At 38.9% G+C, this 18,821-nt stretch overlaps 2 protein-coding genes across 10 annotated transcripts in view; both read left to right on the top strand.

The window, feature by feature from the left end:
- Positions 1 to 13,722, top strand: part of TRIM2 (tripartite motif containing 2) — a 92,925-nt gene extending 79,203 nt beyond the window's left edge. For 5 of the 7 annotated variants that reach the window (XM_062573853.1, XM_062573852.1, XM_062573854.1 and 2 more), the window contains exons 9-12: positions 3,115 to 3,295; positions 5,074 to 5,144; positions 8,111 to 8,251; positions 9,243 to 13,722. In XM_062573853.1, the coding sequence (XP_062429837.1) occupies positions 3,115 to 3,295; positions 5,074 to 5,144; positions 8,111 to 8,251; positions 9,243 to 9,395 (546 nt within the window). In that variant the 3' untranslated portion in view covers positions 9,396 to 13,722. The remainder of the gene's footprint in view (positions 1 to 3,114; positions 3,296 to 5,073; positions 5,145 to 8,110; positions 8,252 to 9,242) is intronic. The other 2 variants (XR_009958163.1, XM_062573855.1) reach the window with 2 other exon arrangements.
- A 1,255-nt stretch (positions 13,723 to 14,977) lies between these two features.
- The window catches only part of MND1 (meiotic nuclear divisions 1), a 42,019-nt gene continuing 38,175 nt past the window's right edge, over positions 14,978 to 18,821 (top strand). Inside the window, exon 1 of one of the 3 annotated variants that reach the window (XM_062574752.1) lies at positions 14,978 to 15,198. Coding sequence is in view for 1 of the 3 variants with exons in the window: in XM_062574749.1 (XP_062430733.1) it covers positions 18,596 to 18,598 (3 nt within the window). In the remaining 2 variants the exon portion in view is untranslated. Of the gene's footprint in view, positions 15,199 to 18,565; positions 18,599 to 18,757; positions 18,777 to 18,821 lie in introns of those variants that run through there. The other 2 variants (XM_062574749.1, XM_062574751.1) reach the window with 2 other exon arrangements.

Genomic DNA, 18,821 nt, shown 5'->3' with positions numbered 1-18,821 from the left:
TAGGAATTCTGGAAAGATGGTAAGGAGGAGGTGTAGTGCACAAGCAATAAACACAAGGGCATCCCAGAGGAAAGAAGGAAACATGATTTAATAATCCCAAAGGAAATAAATGTACTGATTTGCATTTGGTTTATGGTTTTCCTGCTTTGTTGTTATGCAAACCTGAATGCATTCTGTGTGTCTTGCTCATTTCTTTCCGCTGGTGAACAGAAAGTCATTTTTAATAGTTTCCCCCTGGGGTATTTTCATGTGATTTAATTGTGTGATTTTTGCCTAAATATTTAGCAATTTATAAGAATATATGTAGCTGAATGTAAAGAAACACACGATTTTTGTGTGCTGGCTAATCATAGTCTTGAGGCTGCAAGATTTACTCCCTGGAGTTTTCTTTATTTGCAACTGAAAGAAGCTGTATAACAATGCTGGTGACTGTATGCTGGATGGCCTTAGGGAATCTAGAACTTTATTTTGAGATCGCTCCTGTTCTGTACCTGCAACCCTACCCATGAGAATGCCTGGTGAAGTAGGAGCCTGGCGTTAACTAAGTGTAGTTGAACTGCTTCAGATGGTTGGTTACTTTGAAATCATCTGAGAATTGAGAGGAATGAGGTAGGTAATGAATCTTCTCTGTGCCTCGTAATGGACTTGTATGTGTATCTTAGTATCTGTTTTGTTTAAGTTCAGATGGAAATAGGAAACAATATTCTCCACCAAAGGGATGGACCCCAGTTTGTAGGATGGACTTTGACAAATTGCTATAGGATCAGGAAGCTCTGTGATCCATTACTTCAACATAGTCAGCTTGCTGGACTGCCTATCCAGAGACATAAACAGGCTGGCACAAGACCAGATATTTGAACTAGATATTTCAAGCTGGATTCAGTCATAACTGCTTCAAAATCTGTCGTTATTTTTTTTTTTTAAGACAAAAGTTGCTACATTCCAAAACCCAAATGATTTGTTGGTATTCTTTCAACCCTTTCTTAGCTGAAAGGTCAAAATTCAACTGATTTTATGCAATTAAACCAGTGTCTAGAGTCTCTGGCTAAAAATAAAGCAAATTGGTGCAAAATGTGGAAAAGGCTGAAAGGTGATGCTAACATCTCTTTGGGTGGATGCCTGGATAGCCCAACATGCTACAAAGGTTTTGCCTGAATCTTGGCTTGCTCTGAGCTGAGTGGAATGCCAGTGACTGTTGTTCATAGATCCCCTTACCTTCATGCTGCTTTTTGTGAGGCCATCAAAGCATGTATCTAAGCTAGTGATGGCCACCTGTGTACTTCTAGAAGGAGCGATGCCGACTGTAGCTGCTGTTTGCAGATCTTGTGCTCAGAAGGAGGGATCTAATATTCACTAGTTCTATTCTAGCTACAGCTCTTCAATCAGGAGTCATCTGCAGATCAGGGAAAACCATTTGTTTACTAACCCTACGCAGTACATTTATACCATACTCATCACAGCAATAATCAAAAGACTTCTAGTAATATATTGGTTACTGTGACTGAGATCACTCACGCGCTTATCTTCCCAGTGAGCTCTTGCTGCTCTCATCTGCAAGGGCCTGAGCTGCTGAGGCACAGTTTGGAGTACTTCCCACAGCTCCTCACCCTAGAGAATGAGCTGTCATTGATGATCAGAATAGAAAGCAGCTATGAACCAAACTCAAAACACAAGATTGAGCTGAACAGTTGCATTTCTAGGTTCAGAAAGGAAAAAGAGCAAGAAGAGAAAGAGGAGACAAAGGCTAAAACGTAACCTAATCTGTCATCTCCAGTGAGTCTGTCATAATATACACACCTGCACCCAAACTCCCCCCCACACAAAAGGGCTAGTTAATCAGCTGTGTAAATATGCTAATTCATGTACAGCCTGTTATAAGTAAGTATATAAGTAAGCCTGATATAAATAAGTTTTATATATAGCCATTTATACATATAAAATAGGCCAATTAATAGCTTATTCTAGAGTTTGTGCACTATATTTCTAACATTTTCTGGTTTATTTTGAGAGTTCTGTAACCTTTCCAAATAATTCACTGCATGTGAGATCCACCTCATCTTCTCTGAAGGCTCTTCCATTGCTACAATACTGTTTACCTTGCCGTTGCTGATTATACTGGCAGATGGTTTTGGTGGTTGCAAGCCTATTTACAATGATAGAAATGTTTTCATTACATGTAAGACTAAAATAAACTTTGCATTGTTTAGTGTTTCAAAGATTGCTTTATTTGCAGCTTGGCAGCACAACCCTGTTTTCTGTGCAGGTTTCAACTGTCACCTCATATGTCTAAGCAGTAAGTAAAGCAATCTCAGATGGGTCTGGCAGAAGACATAAGGTTAGCCTGGGCTTTAGCTCTGCTCAGATTCTTTCTAAGAGTGCTCAGGAGCTGTGTGGTGCCTCATTTTGCCCAAGAAGAGCTAGAGAATACATCATTGCCTGCACTGATGTATCTAGGCTAGTGATGGCCACCTGTGTATTTCTAGGAGTGATGCTGACTGTAGCTGCTGTTTGCAGATCTTGTGCTTAGAAAGAGGGATCTAATATTCATTAGTTCTATTCTAGCTACAGCTCTTCAATCAGGAGTCATCTGCAGGTCGGGGTGCTTTGGTGCACCGAGAGTCAGCCCTGACTTCTTTCATGTAGCAGGCCGCGGTAAAGGCTTGCTTCCCCATCCGCAAGCAGATTGTTGCTGCACTCAGGAGTGGTATGCAGAGGTCCTTGGTGTCTGTCTGTCTTCCCTTCTGGTACACTAGTGTAGACTATACAGCCATTTTTGATGGTTGTTGACATATCCTGCAGTTTATCGAAATATACAGTTCTGATGATTGTTACTCCTGAATTGTGTACTTGAACTCCTCAAGGTGATTGCTGAAGTGGTAGATTTTCTGCTCTGAAAACAGACATAGAGCAAGTGTTCTCTTTTTTTCAGATGAAGGGAAAAATGACAGTGTCTGCAATAAGAGCTGATAAAAACAATGACTTCCTCTGGTAAACTTCTGATCACAAAATCTCACTCCATCCCACAATGTGCTCCTATTACAGCAGATGTCTGAACTGTACTAACTTGCTTCTATTGTGCCAACATACTTTCCCATTTTTTGTTTTCCCTTTTAGGCCAAAATTGGATCTGGAAAACTCATGGGTCCTAAAGGTGTTTCTGTGGATCGTAATGGACACATCATTGTAGTGGACAATAAAGCATGCTGTGTGTTCATCTTCCAGCCAAATGGGAAAATAGTTACCAGATTCGGTAGCCGAGGAAACGGTGACAAGCAGTTTGCAGGTACACTTGATGGTAATATGTAAATCCCCTTTTCTTGCCTCTTCTGCTCACATTTGCATGATGTTTGAGCATGTTGAAGATGCTATATCCTACTTGCTTTTTTCCTGGAGGCAGGAGGGTTCTGTTATATGTACAGCTACTATTTATCATGTATTTAACTTGTCAAGAAAACTGAAACATTTGTTCTTCAAATGTAGCTGTAACCAGCCTGTTTTATCTACCTCTCTGTGTCTGGAAGCATTTCAGATCAATGACCAGTGACATCTTGATCTTAAATAGCATTTTATAAATGGATTGTAATGCCCGTGCTCATCTGTAAATAATAATGAACTCAAACACAATGCCTTTTGTTTCCAATGATCAGATACACATGATCATATACAATGCCCTAAATAATATCTTCACATTAGAAAATAGGCCTAATGTTAAGACTGGTATGAGGAGGCTAGAGTTATGCATATAGAAAATATCAGTTTGGGAATATTGCCACTTAGGTATTTAACTGACTGCTTGCCCATGGTGTCGTTCAATAAGAGAAGTAATTATATTTTAGGTAATTAAGTAATTCAGTAATTAGGTAAAAACTTATACATATTTTGTATAAATATCTGTCCATTCAAAGCTGGAAATTAAGTTGCCAAATTAGCTATGCAGATCATTTTGCAGGTGTTTGATCACTTTGAATTAGTAGATATAAACTAGTCTAATGTTCTCACAGCACAAAAGAGAATTAGCTTTAACTGTATACTGCTTTCATCCTACTTAAGATCTCTTGCAATGTGTTATGACACAAGTACAACTTTTATCAGAGCTTTGGCTCTAAGACAGCTAAGTGTCACCAAAATTTTCTGTGTATGTCCAGTTTCCTTCATCTTAAAATTCATAAGAATACCTCATGAAAACATGTGTGCAAATGCTTTGTACTAGTATATTTGAGAAATGTATCATCTCTTCCTGGCGACAGACTGCATAAAGCAGGTGAATTGTCATTCCTTGGACGTTTTGAGTACAAAGGTTTTCACCCATTTTGTACTCTATACTAATGTATGTAAAAATTGAAAACGAGTTCTGATTTGTTTAGTAAGTCAAAATAGTGCCATGTATTTTGGCTCAGGTAGTTGCCTGTTTTCAAGTTACAATTTGTTTTTTACTCAGCTTGTACATATAGTTCAATATAAGAAGGAAAATGAAAAATGCACTTTCTTCCTGACAAAATTTCTAAATGTTTTTGTCAATTTAGTTGACAAACTAGTTTCTTCTTACTGACTTCATTTCTGAGACACTTAGTTTCTCAGTTTCTTAGAAACTGATTGTTTCTTCTAAGTAATTTCTACATTTGTCCTAAAATTTGTTTGCTCGAATGCTTGTGAGAAGTAAACACACAAAACATAGATGATTTCATTTAAAAGCTTTCATGAAAAACTTTACACTGTTTTCAATACATGTACAAATTTGTGCTTAAGGAATACCTGCTTTGTCTAGTTAACAAGCAGATAAATATCTATGTAGTCATCTGTGTATGAGAGAGGAAGGAATGAACAATGCTGATTGATAACACTAACTGATGAATGGTTGAAAAAGAAATGATTCATGTTTACAAAAAAGCATGCTGATCTTTTTTAAACATGAAATGAAAATACTTTTAATTTGAAACTGACATTCTCAGTTTAACTGTTATTGCTCAGAAGCCAAACATAATTTTCTGGCAGGCTGAATAATTTTTATATTTAAGGAAACCTTTTGACCTAATGGTATTATTTTTATTATTTTATTCTTCTCTTGCATTGCAGGTCCTCATTTTGCAGCTGTAAACAGCAACAATGAAATTATTGTTACAGATTTTCATAACCATTCTGTCAAGGTACTGTCAATTAATGACAATTTGGAAAGCTTTTTATTTTATCGTGTTACCGCCCTGGGGAAAACAAAGATTGTTTAAAAAACAACAAAGAGATAATGCTGTACAGGTATGAGGCCTGATATGAAATAAGATTTTCCATTTGAGGACTGTGTATTCAGAGACCTTTGCATGCAGTGCATCACTTGATGGAGATATAATTAGTTCTCTTTGATTGGTGCCACTAAGATGCTCCTAATTCAATTGCTTAAACATAAGTTGTAGCTGAGACAAATAATACCAGCTTACTTATTGTTTATTAGCCCTCTGCTAAACCTGTTATTTACCATATGCTCTTTCCTGGTTTAAGAAAGTCTGATACCTGCTTTAGAATTTCTCAGTAAAAGCTTCCCACACTTCTAGTTGAATAAAAGTACAACAAAGTAAAGACACATGACAATCTTTAGTTACATATTTATAGGTTTTAAGATTACTGGATCTATTTATGACCTGATAGGCGTTCAATCTTTAGTTACATATTTATAGGTTTTAAGATTACTGGATCTATTTATGACCTGATAGGCTTAACGCCTGTGTAACGGAGACCATCAATGTTCATCCAGTGCACTGAGCAGAACTGGCCACTCGTCCTCATACTTACAAAATGTCCTGACTCATGGCATGTTAAACAGTCGTGCTAAGATAGGTTGGTATATTTGTTTGTCCCAGTAATAAACCAGAAGAAGGATAACTGTTCACATGTCATGTGCTGGTAAATGTATGTTAAGGAGTTATAGGCCATTGCATAAGAAGTTATCCACCACCTGTGTGTGTTTGTTTTCAGGACGTAAAATTCCTTTTCAGTCACTTTTCCTGCTTCCTCCTCCTCACTTGGCACCCAGCACTAACACCACATGGGCAACAGAATGCTGTCGTACGCGCGTTTTCAGGGCATGCAAACTGATCGCGCGTGCTGGCGAAATCCCTATGATTTCACTTAATGACTGGCTGTTGTGATTGAAGAGAAAGATGTACCCAACCAGTTCATCAGTATTCATAGCTGAAATGATAAATCTTATATATGACATGTGAAATCACTGTCTGCTACTGCAGATCATACACACCTTAATGTGGTACTGCATCTTTAATAGTGTTGAATCATCTAGCTTTTTGAATAGTGACCTTGCTTTTAGATGCTTTTGGAGTTAGAGGAAGTAGCAATTCATGTGGTTTGGATTAAATCAAAGAGACCAAGACTGCTGCAGGAGCCCTAAAGCAGATTGTTTACGTGCTTTAGCAGCAGGAGGCCTGTGCCTCTATAAATTATCCCTTCATCAGCCGGGCTTACTGGTAACAAGAAAGCCTGGGGAGAGTTTGCAACAAGGCAACCTAAAATGAACAAAAGCAACTGAAGAGATGTAAGAAGTGTGGTATCTCAGTGAATTTAAAATTATTGCATCCCTAATGAGAAGAGAGCATTCCCCTCTGTCTCTGGTGTGACCTATGGGATAAAAATGTAATTTGTTCCAATTTGGTTCTAACTGGAAAAGATTCTTACTTTTGTAGTATTTTCTAATACAAGTACACATAATTGTTGAAACTTTGGAGATTTATTTATATATGGGGTGATGCCAATTATCTTTTGCTAGATAATCAGGGGGAGAAAAGCACAGAATAAGTTTTGGGTGCTCAGATCACTCTGGCTTCCAAAACGTCTTCCTGCTACCAATGTCTTGAATGAAACCTCATCACGCAGCAAAATTATCCTCCCTCCTGTTTTGACCTTCAAGTGTGTTCATCCTTCAGGTATCCTCTATGGAAAATCCTACTTCAGTGCAGGCCTCTCCCTTGTTCTTTCAGTGACATTATAATACATAGAGTGATTTTTTATCTACTTTTTTTATCAGTAGACTTCTTTTTATGTTTTATTTTTTTTGTTTTTATTGATCAGAATGCTGTTGGACAATATGGCACAGCTGGACCTGGGTCCAAGGTGGACTGAAATAAAATGGGATAGTTACGATGTGTTGTAAATTATCTGTCCTCTATCTCACTTGGCCCCATTGGTGCATCAAGATTGCTGACAGAATATTCATTGACTGGTTTAATTTTCTGCTCTCTAAACCTTTTACCCACCATCACAGCAAATACAGTTGCTGAATGACCTACCCAGAGGGCAGAATCTGGTGATTCTTAAGGCTTATTAGACTATGAAAGTCAGAGAAAAGAGCGCATCTGCTCAGTCTCGTTTCCTTGTGACTGGCTACCAGTGCTGGCAAGATACCGTATCTGCGCGCATTACATATTAATTCAAGATGCACAAATTGAAGAGGGGTTCCAGGACCCTCCACTTGTGTGTCTGTGCTGAATCAGATCTTCAGTGAGAAGGGAAATACTGCAATGGGGCTGGAGAGAGAGAAAAAAAAAGCTTTTCTCCTGTCTTTAGTCTTAGACTATGCAATGTTTTCTATAGGGAAGACACAAGAGTGGAGAGTGGGCTCTGTTCTTATCTCACTTTTGGATTCTAAAAGATTTTGGCTTGTTTGATTTTTAGAAATGCTTCTTATTTTAGTTAACTTGTTTTCATAATGTAGGCTGGTGCTGGTATTGTCAGTGAATTCGTCATTCTTTTATTACTGTCTGATGTCATCTCTTCTTCACAACTCAAAATTTCATAAAGTTTTCAAGTATTTGAACATATTAAAATGTAAAATTACCAGCTATGTGAAGATGTGGATATAAGTGACCCTTGCTTCCAGCTTACTTGCTTTTGTTTGTAGTGTAAATATATCACTTTGCTAAGCATTTCTAAAAGGAGAGAAAAAAATAAGAATTATAAATATCAAAGCTGGGAAGGTGGTGTGTGTTTTGGGGGAGAGTGTTCCTGAGAACTCTTCAATTCCCAGTTGTGTTAATAGGTGAACTGGTAGTTGACGATTAGTAATATTCAACGTGATGCCGTATTCAAGTTTTTGTTTTAATCCGTACAGGTATTTAATCAGGAGGGAGAATTCATACTAAAGTTTGGATCAAATGGAGAAGGAAATGGACAATTCAATGCACCAACTGGAGTAGCTGTAGATTCTAATGGAAATATTATTGTAGCAGATTGGGGAAACAGCCGAATACAGGTAGACATTTGTATTTTTCAGAGGTGCTTGATTAGGAAGATTAATGGATTGATAATGCTAGCCAATCTTCCTAAGAAGCAGGATAGCAGCATTAGAAATAACATGGTTATTCAGCCTCATTGCTGGTCTGTCTGCCTTTAGAAGAGGTGGTGTCAGAGTGTGGTCTTCTCCGTGTGACTGCTAACAAGTCTGATAGTTACTGCGACTAAGGCTTTTGACTCAAAACATTTCCCCAAAGCTTTTAGGACTTAGGAGACTTACAAGCACTGCCAAGATAATAGTCACTTATAATCGCTGTAACAAAGATCAGAGACATGGTAGAAAACATGAAAAAGCCAATGATCTGTTCAGGCCCTGAGGCAAATGAAGCAGATTTTTATCATCTTTTAAATGTTGAAAAAATATTCTGTTTTCATGTTTTAAAGTTGAGTCTTTTCATCTTGCAAGTACTAATCACAAAGCCCTTTCTCATTTGCCAAAGAATATCTAATAAAAAATAAGCTTATATATTAGTTTCACTGAATATAAAAATGAGGGAGCTGCTGATGAGTTGTTCTCATGAACCATTGTCAAAAGTATAAACAAATCCTGGTTTTCTTTATGTGGGAACCTAGGAGAGTCACACTAGCCACAACAGTAGTATTTGTTAGGAAAACGAGGTGTTGATTGAGTTCCTGCTTGAGTTTGATTTGTAGTTGACTATTTTTAGAGCAAGGAACAGCTGATGTGCTTTTTCTTATTATTATTTCATTGTATGTTTAATTCTTGACAAAAGCCCTAGTAGCCTTAAATAGTTATTTTTAAGAAGCAAATATATTTGCATATTAATTTATATATTATGAGAATAGCAGATCAAATTTAACCCTTGTTTATTCTAGTGTATGCCAACAGCTTCAGAAATGAGAATTGTAATAGTATAACTGAAAGCGGAATTTTGACTGCTTTTTTTTTTATTTTTCATAACATTTCTATTGCTTTCTCCTCCTCAAAGGTTTTTGATGGAAGTGGATCGTTTTTATCCTACATTAACACCTCTGCTGACCCACTTTATGGTCCCCAAGGTCTGGCCCTAACTTCAGATGGCCATGTTGTAGTTGCAGACTCTGGAAATCACTGCTTCAAGGTCTATCGATACTTACAGTAACAATGAGCTCTGGAGCTGGATAATCATCCACCCTTAAGAAAAGACTGTTCCCCAAGATTCAGTGCAGGATATCTCCTACTTTAATGAGTTCATTTTTAATAATGAAGGAGTCTCTAATGGACTTCTCGTGTTAATTTCCAAACTTACCTTGTTTACATAGGACTTGCACCTCTTATGTTCCTCACTGAAATTTTTGTTGTATGGGTTAACACACAAAATCCTCTTTAACTGAATTCATAAAGACAGTGTGATATTAAACACAAGCTGCAACTTATGGAACTGGAATTAACAAATTAGACAAAAATGAGAAAGATTTGGGGGAAAAAAGACCCAAAGCATTTTGAAGACTGCAAAGGTTAGCTCCTGTTTAGAGCTTCCAAATTTGAAAAAGTGTCATTGTTATGACCCAGAACGGATCCTGGGAATCTTCTAGACCTGATTATCATGGTAGGTATTACACTTCTAACATTCTTCAGTCTTAATAACTATAACAAGTAGGTCCTTTTAGTAAAGGTATAATGTTAAGTCATAAAAATCTGTCTAGCTCTAACCATCAGACCTAACACAGCTCAATGTTCAGCACTATGAGAATCAATGCAAATTCCCTACTCATGTGGGATTAATGAAGGATTGTTTTATGTGCTTATTTTTCACTCTTCCTCTTGCTTAATGTGTTGTAAGGACTTTGCAGAGACCTGATATTCTAAAGCTCTGGAAAACCTTAATTGTAATGATGCATTAGTGACAGCTGAATTTCTGTAGAACAACAGACCTTTTGACACCAAACTAGTTCATTAGGATCAGGGTTATTACAATGTCAACTCAATTAACCTCATGTGTGCCACTCTTCCATATGTGTTCATTGCCGTATTTCCTTAAGGCAACTCATTGTATTAACAAATAAAATGTCGCATCCCACAGGACAGAAAGCCAGAGAGGTACCCCTATGGAGGACCTACATTATACAACCAAAGGAACTATGGTTAATAGGGGTTGTATAAGGAAGCCAAGGGTTACCAAAGCTATTTGTTTTTAACATGAGAAAAAAATACATTACAAGTAAGAATGAATTTGAACCTATTCCCGAAGTCCTTCATCAAGGGAATTTTGTTAGACAACAAAATAAGGACTGCGAGATTTGTTCCTGTTTGTATGTATGTATGTACGACTGATTGATGCAAAAACAAAGTAAATGTAGGTTGTTTCAACAAACTGGAGCGTATATATGCCATTTGATAATGGCAGTACTCTGAAAAACGTCCCTCCTTCTTCCTGCCGGATATCTCTACTGTGTGCTTTGTTGAAGTACTAATTTAATTGGAAATCCTCACAATCATATTACTTGGTTCTATTTTTAATGGTTTTTTTAAGTATGTACTTGTCTTTTTTAAAGTAGCATCGGTTTTACTATTAATTCTAAACCTAATGGTCAAAAGATGTATTGCTACCATGCCCTAATACAGAGTGGTGCTTGCTCTTTAACTTCATCTGAGGAGCTGGTTGGCTTGCTGCCAGTGCCTAAAATAGTCTGGGAAGAAGAATCCTTTTCTAATTTTTAGAGATTTGAAACAAAATGGCATTGGGTCAGGACCAGGGAAGTATTTTAAGCATGTCTGCAAAACTGAAAGAAATTTTTGTGAAATTACTTGTTATAAGTATTTGTCTTATTTCTAAAAGGTTAAGGTTGTTTCAGTGAATCTGAGGAAACTAATGATTTTCTGTAAAGATGTGTTTGACTTGTAAAAATGCAGACTCTGAAATTCATAAATGTGGAGTTTGTCTTTTTTAATTGTTATTTCTTAGAAATATTTTCTTCTCTTTCCCATGTATTTTTTTTTTTTTTTTTGCATATAGAACCAATTTTAAAATTTCTAGTTCAAAGACGAGTCTCCTTACTTCATTGGAATGATTGTTTTGTGTAAAGGGCTTAAGGTTTGGACCATACAATATGGCTAAGAAACTGGTGGTAATATTTTTGAAATGTAAAAAATCAAGTCTGTTATTACCAAGAGAACAAAATATCTTCTGCTTGAAGTGAGTTTGTCCTAAAATTCCAAAGATATAGTCACCTTATTACATAAGAAACTGTCCTCTCAAAATTTTTAGTTGTAAATCAAATTTTATGATGATCAAGTAATTTTCTAGTAAGTGTCCTTATAAGCAGCCTTCTGACACACATGTAGTTTCTGACATTGGAATGCCCTTATATGATTTATTTATCAATGAAAAAATATGTAATATTTTCACTGTATTTATTAACAAAGAAAAAAGGTTGCACTGACTCTGCAGTAGAAACTTAAAAGAAAATGAGAAGTGTGTTTTGCTGTCAGTTATGGATACTATTAATCAAATTTGGTTCCAGATTTGGATTTCCGTAATAGTATTTTACTAAACTTGACCGTTTCCCGCTCAAGAAACATGGCCAAATCCTCCATTGCCAGGAATTCTGAGGACCAGAGGAATCAGACCCTAAGCTATATGTCAAAACATTTACTTAAGACTATACTATACTATACATATGCTTTTCTTTCAAAAGATTTGGTGTTCCTATGATTCAGTATTGTTTAGGAGCATTTTCTATAACCTCTGTCAATCCATTGCATCCTGATGAAATACGGAACTCTACACACAACCTCCTTGCAACCAAGCTAACAGACATTAGTGGGGATGTGGGTTTTTTCATAAGATTGATGATTCTTTTTTTTTTCCTTTTCATCTCGTTGAATTTTCAGACATTATCACCAGAGCAGCACTCAGTGGAGCTGAAAAATGGCACTAATTTGGAATTCCTTCACATAGCGAATGCTGCCAATTACAATTTTAAATTTAGTGGTAATGGGTATTCCTTTCCAAAGGTTGACCTTATCTGTCTGGCCACAGGGAGACTGAAAAACACATTGCTTTTACAATGTACTTTTGAAGTCAACTTAGCTAAAATGCTACATAAGCTTACAAAACTTAAAATGAACAACCAAAGCAGAAATTCTCTTCTAAAAAACTGACAGGTTCTTTTTGCATCCAATTAAGTGAACATCAAAATTGCACTACTTGGATTTATTGAACTGTTAGCATTTATTAAAGGCTATATAGGCATTCTGCTGCTGAATTTCAGGTATAACCAAATGTTCCCTTGACTTCCCTGGAACGCTAACTGAGGAGCAGCGCAGCCTGAACAGTGAAAGTATGTGCTTCATTTAGCTAATCTTCAACTCAAAAGTAATCTCAAAAGCTTATCAGATCTTGTGTAATTTGGAGTATTTTAGGACAAACTAGCGAACTGTATTTGCATTATTTTTTTGAATTGAATAAAAGAATCTGTTCAGTTAAATCCAATACAAATGGCAGAGGATTTTACATAGGTTAAAATAGCAGCAAAGTAGCTGAGAAAGAAAAGGAAAATGGCTTAAGGGAAGCATTTGTCTGATGTAGATGGAGAGCTATTTATTAGTAAATACTGTTCTGTAAAAGCTAGAGGGCTTTCAGTTTTATGTTAATATTTTTTATTATTAAGGATCTAGTGTTGCCATATTGAGAACTATAAGTGCCCAGTATGTTGTGTTTATTATAAAGAAATGACCTGCAGTTGTGGGTGACACATAGTTATGAAATCATAATGTACGTTGAAAATTTTCTTAAGAATTGTGAACGGTGATTGTTCTGGTCTGTTGTGGAGAGCGTGCGAAAGGTGTTTGTGCTGTGGACTAGGATGATACCTAACTGGTGGTGTTATTTCTGATGAATGTACAGCACTTCAGTTGATGTTTGTGAGCAACACGGCCTTAACCCGGACACTCCTGCTTTGGCGTTATGACACGGGAATGTTCCATAAGCTGCACAGTGTATGGCAATATCCCTGTGTTAGAAATCTGTACCAGTTGATACACTTTAATTTTCTGGTTCTGGGAGTCTGTCTTTTCTCTCTCTTTATTTTTTTTTAAGTTTTTGTACATTCCATCTTTGTAAGCCAATTCCGTGTTTTGTGTACATGTGAGTCTTGCACTATCTGAAAACTGATAATGAAATATTCTTGCCACTTGTTTTCTTTTATTTTCTACCCCTATGAGGCTAAATACAAGCTTTGCCTCCCTAAGGTCAAGGATCAAAGATGTGCATCGAAGTGTGTGTGTGTGTGTGTGTGTGTGTGTGTGTGTGTGTGTACGTGTGTGTAGCTTTAGCTTCATGTGTGCCACGGTATTTTCAATGCTTTAGCCGATGATAAAAACAAAATTTACTCTGTCTTGGAAATGTAGGAAAACCAGAGTCAAATGTGTACCTTTACCACGCACAAAAATTTCAAATAATAAAAATAAAGCTTGTTTCCTCTGTTGTTGTTATGGTTGAGGATTTATTTTTCATAAAAATATCCTCATAATGCAGACAGATGGGTAATTTTTCCAAAAGGAAATCTTGATACAGCTTTCCTGCCTAGTGACTAACAGTAATTGTTTCATGAGTGTTTCTCTTTCCTCTGCATCTACATAAAAGTTAGACTTGAGTCCTTGTTGGGAAGAGGGTGGGGAGTTGGAGCTTCCTTTTCTTCTCCCCTCCTTCTTAACTTCAGTCATCAGAAGTAATATTTTCATTTATATCAGAGGAGTACAGTACCTTTCAGCCTATAACCTTTCAGGAATCTGCTGCAGAAAACCAAATGTAAATTTTTGTAGAATAAAAGGAAGCTGGCCTTTGCAGCTCACTCTGGATCTTCCTATAAGTTAACCAATGTTAACTTTCCTTTTAGATAGTACTTGTGTCTTCTTGGTTGCTGGTGAACTCTCCAAAGCTGAATCCTTTGAGAAATCAGTGTGATCGGGAACTCACTGAAGAAATAAGAGATTCTTCTGATGTGGTGTTTGGCTTGGAAACAGTCTGGCTGGAGAGGACTAGAGAGGTCAGAGTCAGTAACATGAGCTTGCTTGGTGGCAGGACACTCACAAATGGAGGCAGCTGAGTTACACAGCAGTTGCCATTTTCATGGATCTTGCCAAAACCTTCTAAAAGAATGCAGTTTATGTTCTTTTTCGCAAGTGATAGAGAATGTCAGCAGCCATGCTTTGAGGCCTTGTTTTTTGATTATTCCTGAAGGCAACCTTACTGCAATATAATGGACCAGTTTTGTTTATCAAGCTTCAGAAAAGTGTTCTTGGTGCTGAATTTACTGCCGTATGTCATCTGTCTGCTCTGAAGCTCAGCATTATACAAGAGGTTTTATTGGCTTCTGTCCTCTGTATTACTACAGCAGAAGCTCCCTGTGACAACGAGCAAAATCAGACAGGCAGGCAAGATGTGATGAATGGGAAACGCTGCTGTTTACCAGGAAAATTTTGCAGTAAACGGCCAACTTCCTCTTTGGCCTTTCCAAGGTACTTAACTTGAATTCTGCACAAATATAACGGTGGTTTTTTTAGATATTCTATAAGCATGGAGAGTAAGGCCAAAATAGTTAAGAGCGTGTGAATTTTGAGTGTCCTTATAGACACCTAGGAGCTACCCCTTTACAGTGCTTGCCACTTACATATCATTTCACATTCAAAAGCATTTCCTTGGTCCTTAGGCTATTGTTCTCTTTCACTTCTAGCTCTGCTTCCATGGAGTTAACTATCCCATAGTTTTGCTGACAGTTCATATGAACAATCCCTGATTTGCACCAGACAATCATCTCAGTGAACTGGAAGAGTCAATGTAGCTTTTGAGGACAGATGTTCTCTCCAGGCCCCAGCAGTTCTGGTGGAACGGCTAATAATGAGCTCATTACTATCTCCACTTGAACGTCACTGACTCTCAGGTCTGTGGCTGAGCTGTGCATGTGAGTATTGACTTACTCTTTTAGTGAAACAGTTATCAAAGAATCAGTATTTAAGCTACTCATTTTATGAGTTAGTAAGCGTGTACTGCAGCAACTGCATTAGCAAAGCTGTGGAAGCAGTAACTTCTGAAGAAAGGCCGGGTAGTGCTTCTGACTGGTCAGATGTTTGCAGAGAGAGTGTCTGCTCACAGGCCAGGAGCCCAAACACCCACCATTGGATGGAGTGAGGCAGCAGATGCTGCAGAGACTGACCTGCATGGGCTACTCACAGATCACGTTGTGGTATCTGGCCACATCCCATTGCAGACTGGCAGACTGCTGGGGCCGATAAGGAGTTGGTATCATCTCCCATGTGTGAGCTACTCCTAGAGCTCTGCTGTGCTCCACCCTCAAGCTATACTGAAACATCTTTTGGCTGTTGGTCACACAGAGGTTGTGATAGGCAGCTTGCAGGGCTCACAAGGTTTGCTATTATTTTTCTGGATAAGAAACTAATCTGCTACTCAACTTGAATTCTTCCCTTCAGTTGAAAAAACAGCTCATATAATAAAGGACTGCACCATAGTGCATATATGTGAAAGGAACAAAATTAAGATAGAATGAAAATAGAATAAAAGTCTCGTAATTCTTAACCTTCCAGTGCTTTCCATTGAAAACATAAAGGCCTTTCAAAACAGAATTTATGAATATAATTAATTTATAGGGTTTTAAGCACAACATAAATGAAACTACAAATTGTAGCTCAAAGTAAGCATATTTTAACAGTGACAAAGCAATGTATTTTTCTCTACCTTGGTTTTCAGCAACAGCTGAATGTTTTGGCTGATGCTTAAAAATCCCCTTTGGACACCCAGCATGGAAAATTTCAGCCCAAAGTGTTAATTTGAGAAAACTGTAAGGAAATGAGAACAGTCTTTTAATAAAAAGTCATTGTTATGAGTTCCCTTTCAACAATATTTCCATCCCTTGTTTTGTTTTTATATTAATAGTATACAAATAGCCGTTTTGAGGAATCATATCACATTTTAAACGTTCTGAAGCCCATAAACTCCAAAAATCTCAGACGTTCATGTACCATAACAGTAGTTTATGCTACTTTATCCAGTAATTAAAAATTACAATCACTTGATGAAATGTGAAATGCTGCTGTGTATTCTTGCTCTATTTGGGACCTCTTCTTCCACCTGGTGGTCTTTTAAATTAGCTAGTTTTGATCTGGCACTGAAAAATTTGGGAGGTGTTAATGGTATCTAACAAAATAAAATGGATCTAATGGCTTGGCCATGAAAGGGCTTTAGGGATGCCGGAGCTCAGGGCCAGCAGGCTCAGACAAGGCCCAGACAGGCTTTTCCTAGGGAGCGGAGGCAGAGGAGATGTGTGGAGCTGCCTGCCACCACCACCGAGAGTGTGATCCGATGCGCTGGAGATAGCTGTGACAGGGCTTGCCTGGCTGTGGCAATTTTGTTTAACTGCAGGAACCACAACCGCTGGCTTTGACAAGCTGCATGCACTTGTGTTTGTCGCACGCTGGCTCCACGCGGGGATAAGCCCTGGGTGTTCGCTTCCAGCTTCCTTGTTTCCCGGCTCCTGTCACGTGTGATGGGAGGGATGGACACCTCGACCATTACTCCAGCGCGTGCGCAACAGCAGACCCTGAGGCCCCAAGCCCAGCACCGAGTGAGTGCCCCTCTGAAGCTCCCTCCTGCCAGCGCTCCTGCTCCTTGTCCAGCGGCTTACTTAGCTTAGACACCCGCTGTACCACTCACAAGTGTTGCTTAGAGTAAATCCATGCAAGAAGAGGCTGCCGCGACAGGTGCTCTGCAAATGTTGTAGCAACCTTTTCCTTTGTGGGGCTAAAAAGAGGAGTGGAGCTAGGTTTTACTGCCGGCTGTGAATAGGCAGGAAAGGGTCTACTGGGAGGAGAAGGTCACAGGGGCAGGAGAGGTACAACCGTGGAAGGAAACTTGAGGAAATAAATGCTTTTGAGGGCTGACCAAAGGAAAGGGGGGCAGGAAACAAGCCTTCACAAGGTGATGAAGAGTGCTAACAGACTGCGCTGCAGGTCAAGGAGCTGAGAACCTGATACACAAGGAATAAGCAAACAAGCAGCTTTGTGTTTTGTATTAAACTTTGTATTAATGTCCTCTCTAGCTTACATTGCATTTTTCTAGTACACTGGTACATACAACGGTAAACAGGATCTCTATTAGGTCTGCATTGGAGAAAGGTAACTTCAAATTTTAGAAAAGGGTCTTAAAAGTGACGAAAGATATTTATGGAGAATAGCTGAACAGTACAGACTGCGTATTTTCATTTGCTTGGATTTAAACTATAGAATTAGTATGGCAAATACAAACCCACTGCTGTTACTCTGCAAAACCCTTTCTCAACAGTACTTCAGCTGAAGGAAGGTAATTACAGTGCAAATAAATAAAACAAACTGTAAGTAATTAAAGTACTTCGAATACTCATCACAAGGAACAAATGAACAACTGTTTCAGCACCAACAGATGTGCCTGGGTCCTTTGTTTGCGTATGTAAAGATGGTTTTATTTCTCTGCATCCTATTGCTCCTACAGTGGGCTATTTGGGCAAGACATGTAGTTTGAGACCACAGTTCATGCACTTGTAGTTTGCCCTGGCTATCAGGCATTTAAGAAAAAAAATAAAGAGCACTTAGTGCTCAGTCAGGCTTATCATAAAGGCCCTGCCCACATCATCTTTGAGCTACCTGGATATATGAAGTATATATCCTGCAGATTTTAAAACTTGCAGCTGTAAGATTTGAAAACAAGTATTTGCCCTGATGGTAAGAGCCAAATGTGGTGGGATTTTAGGTATTTTTAAATTTTTACTTTGGAAATGGATTTTTTTCAAAACTAGAGATCATGTATCAAAGAAGATACGGCAATTAAATCTGCCAAGAAAATTGCACTTGCTACAAAAAGAGGTATAAAATGGAGAGGTATTGAGAAACATGGGATATTAATTCAAAATGAGGACTTAATGAAATTTTTTTCTAAAGCCTAGACTAGGGCAAATGAAAAATGCTTTCCAAAGTATGGCTTAAAGCATTCCCCCTCACTGGCACCGCACCCAAGTTCTGCTCAATGGCAAATGCAAGTTTCACTTTTTGCCTTCACTTGTGCGCCAACGGCTACGGACCTTGCTTGAAAAAAAGAAAGAAAAAAAAAACACGACAAAAAAACAACAACAAAAAAGCAGTATCAATGCCGAAGACGCAAACCCCGAGGTAAGTGGGCCGGGCGGGGAGGGCCGGGCCGGGCCGGGCCGGCGGGCGGCGCCAGGCGGCGCTGCGAGCTGCGCAAGCGGCTTCCGCCGGCCTCTTCCCTCCCGGCGGCGCCGAAATCAAAACCGCCGCCCGGGCGCCGGCGACATGGTAAGCGGCGGTCGCCCCCTCGCCGCGGCCCCCAGCTGCCGCTGCAGAGCGCCCTGGCTCTCGGGGGCGGCGGGCCGGGCCCCGCTGCCCTCCACGGCGGCGCCGGGCCGGGCCGGGCGGGCGCGGAGCCGCGGCGGCGCGCGCGGGGCGGGGCGGAGCAGAGCGGCCGTTGCTGCGGGTAACGGTTGGGGCGGGGCGAGGCGGCCGTTGCTGCGGGTAACGG

The sequence above is a fragment of the Rhea pennata genome, chromosome 4, assembly GCF_028389875.1.
Source record: "Rhea pennata isolate bPtePen1 chromosome 4, bPtePen1.pri, whole genome shotgun sequence".
In the NCBI taxonomy this organism is placed as follows: Eukaryota; Metazoa; Chordata; class Aves; order Rheiformes; family Rheidae; genus Rhea; species Rhea pennata.
This window is presented reverse-complemented; position numbering and strand designations above follow the sequence as displayed.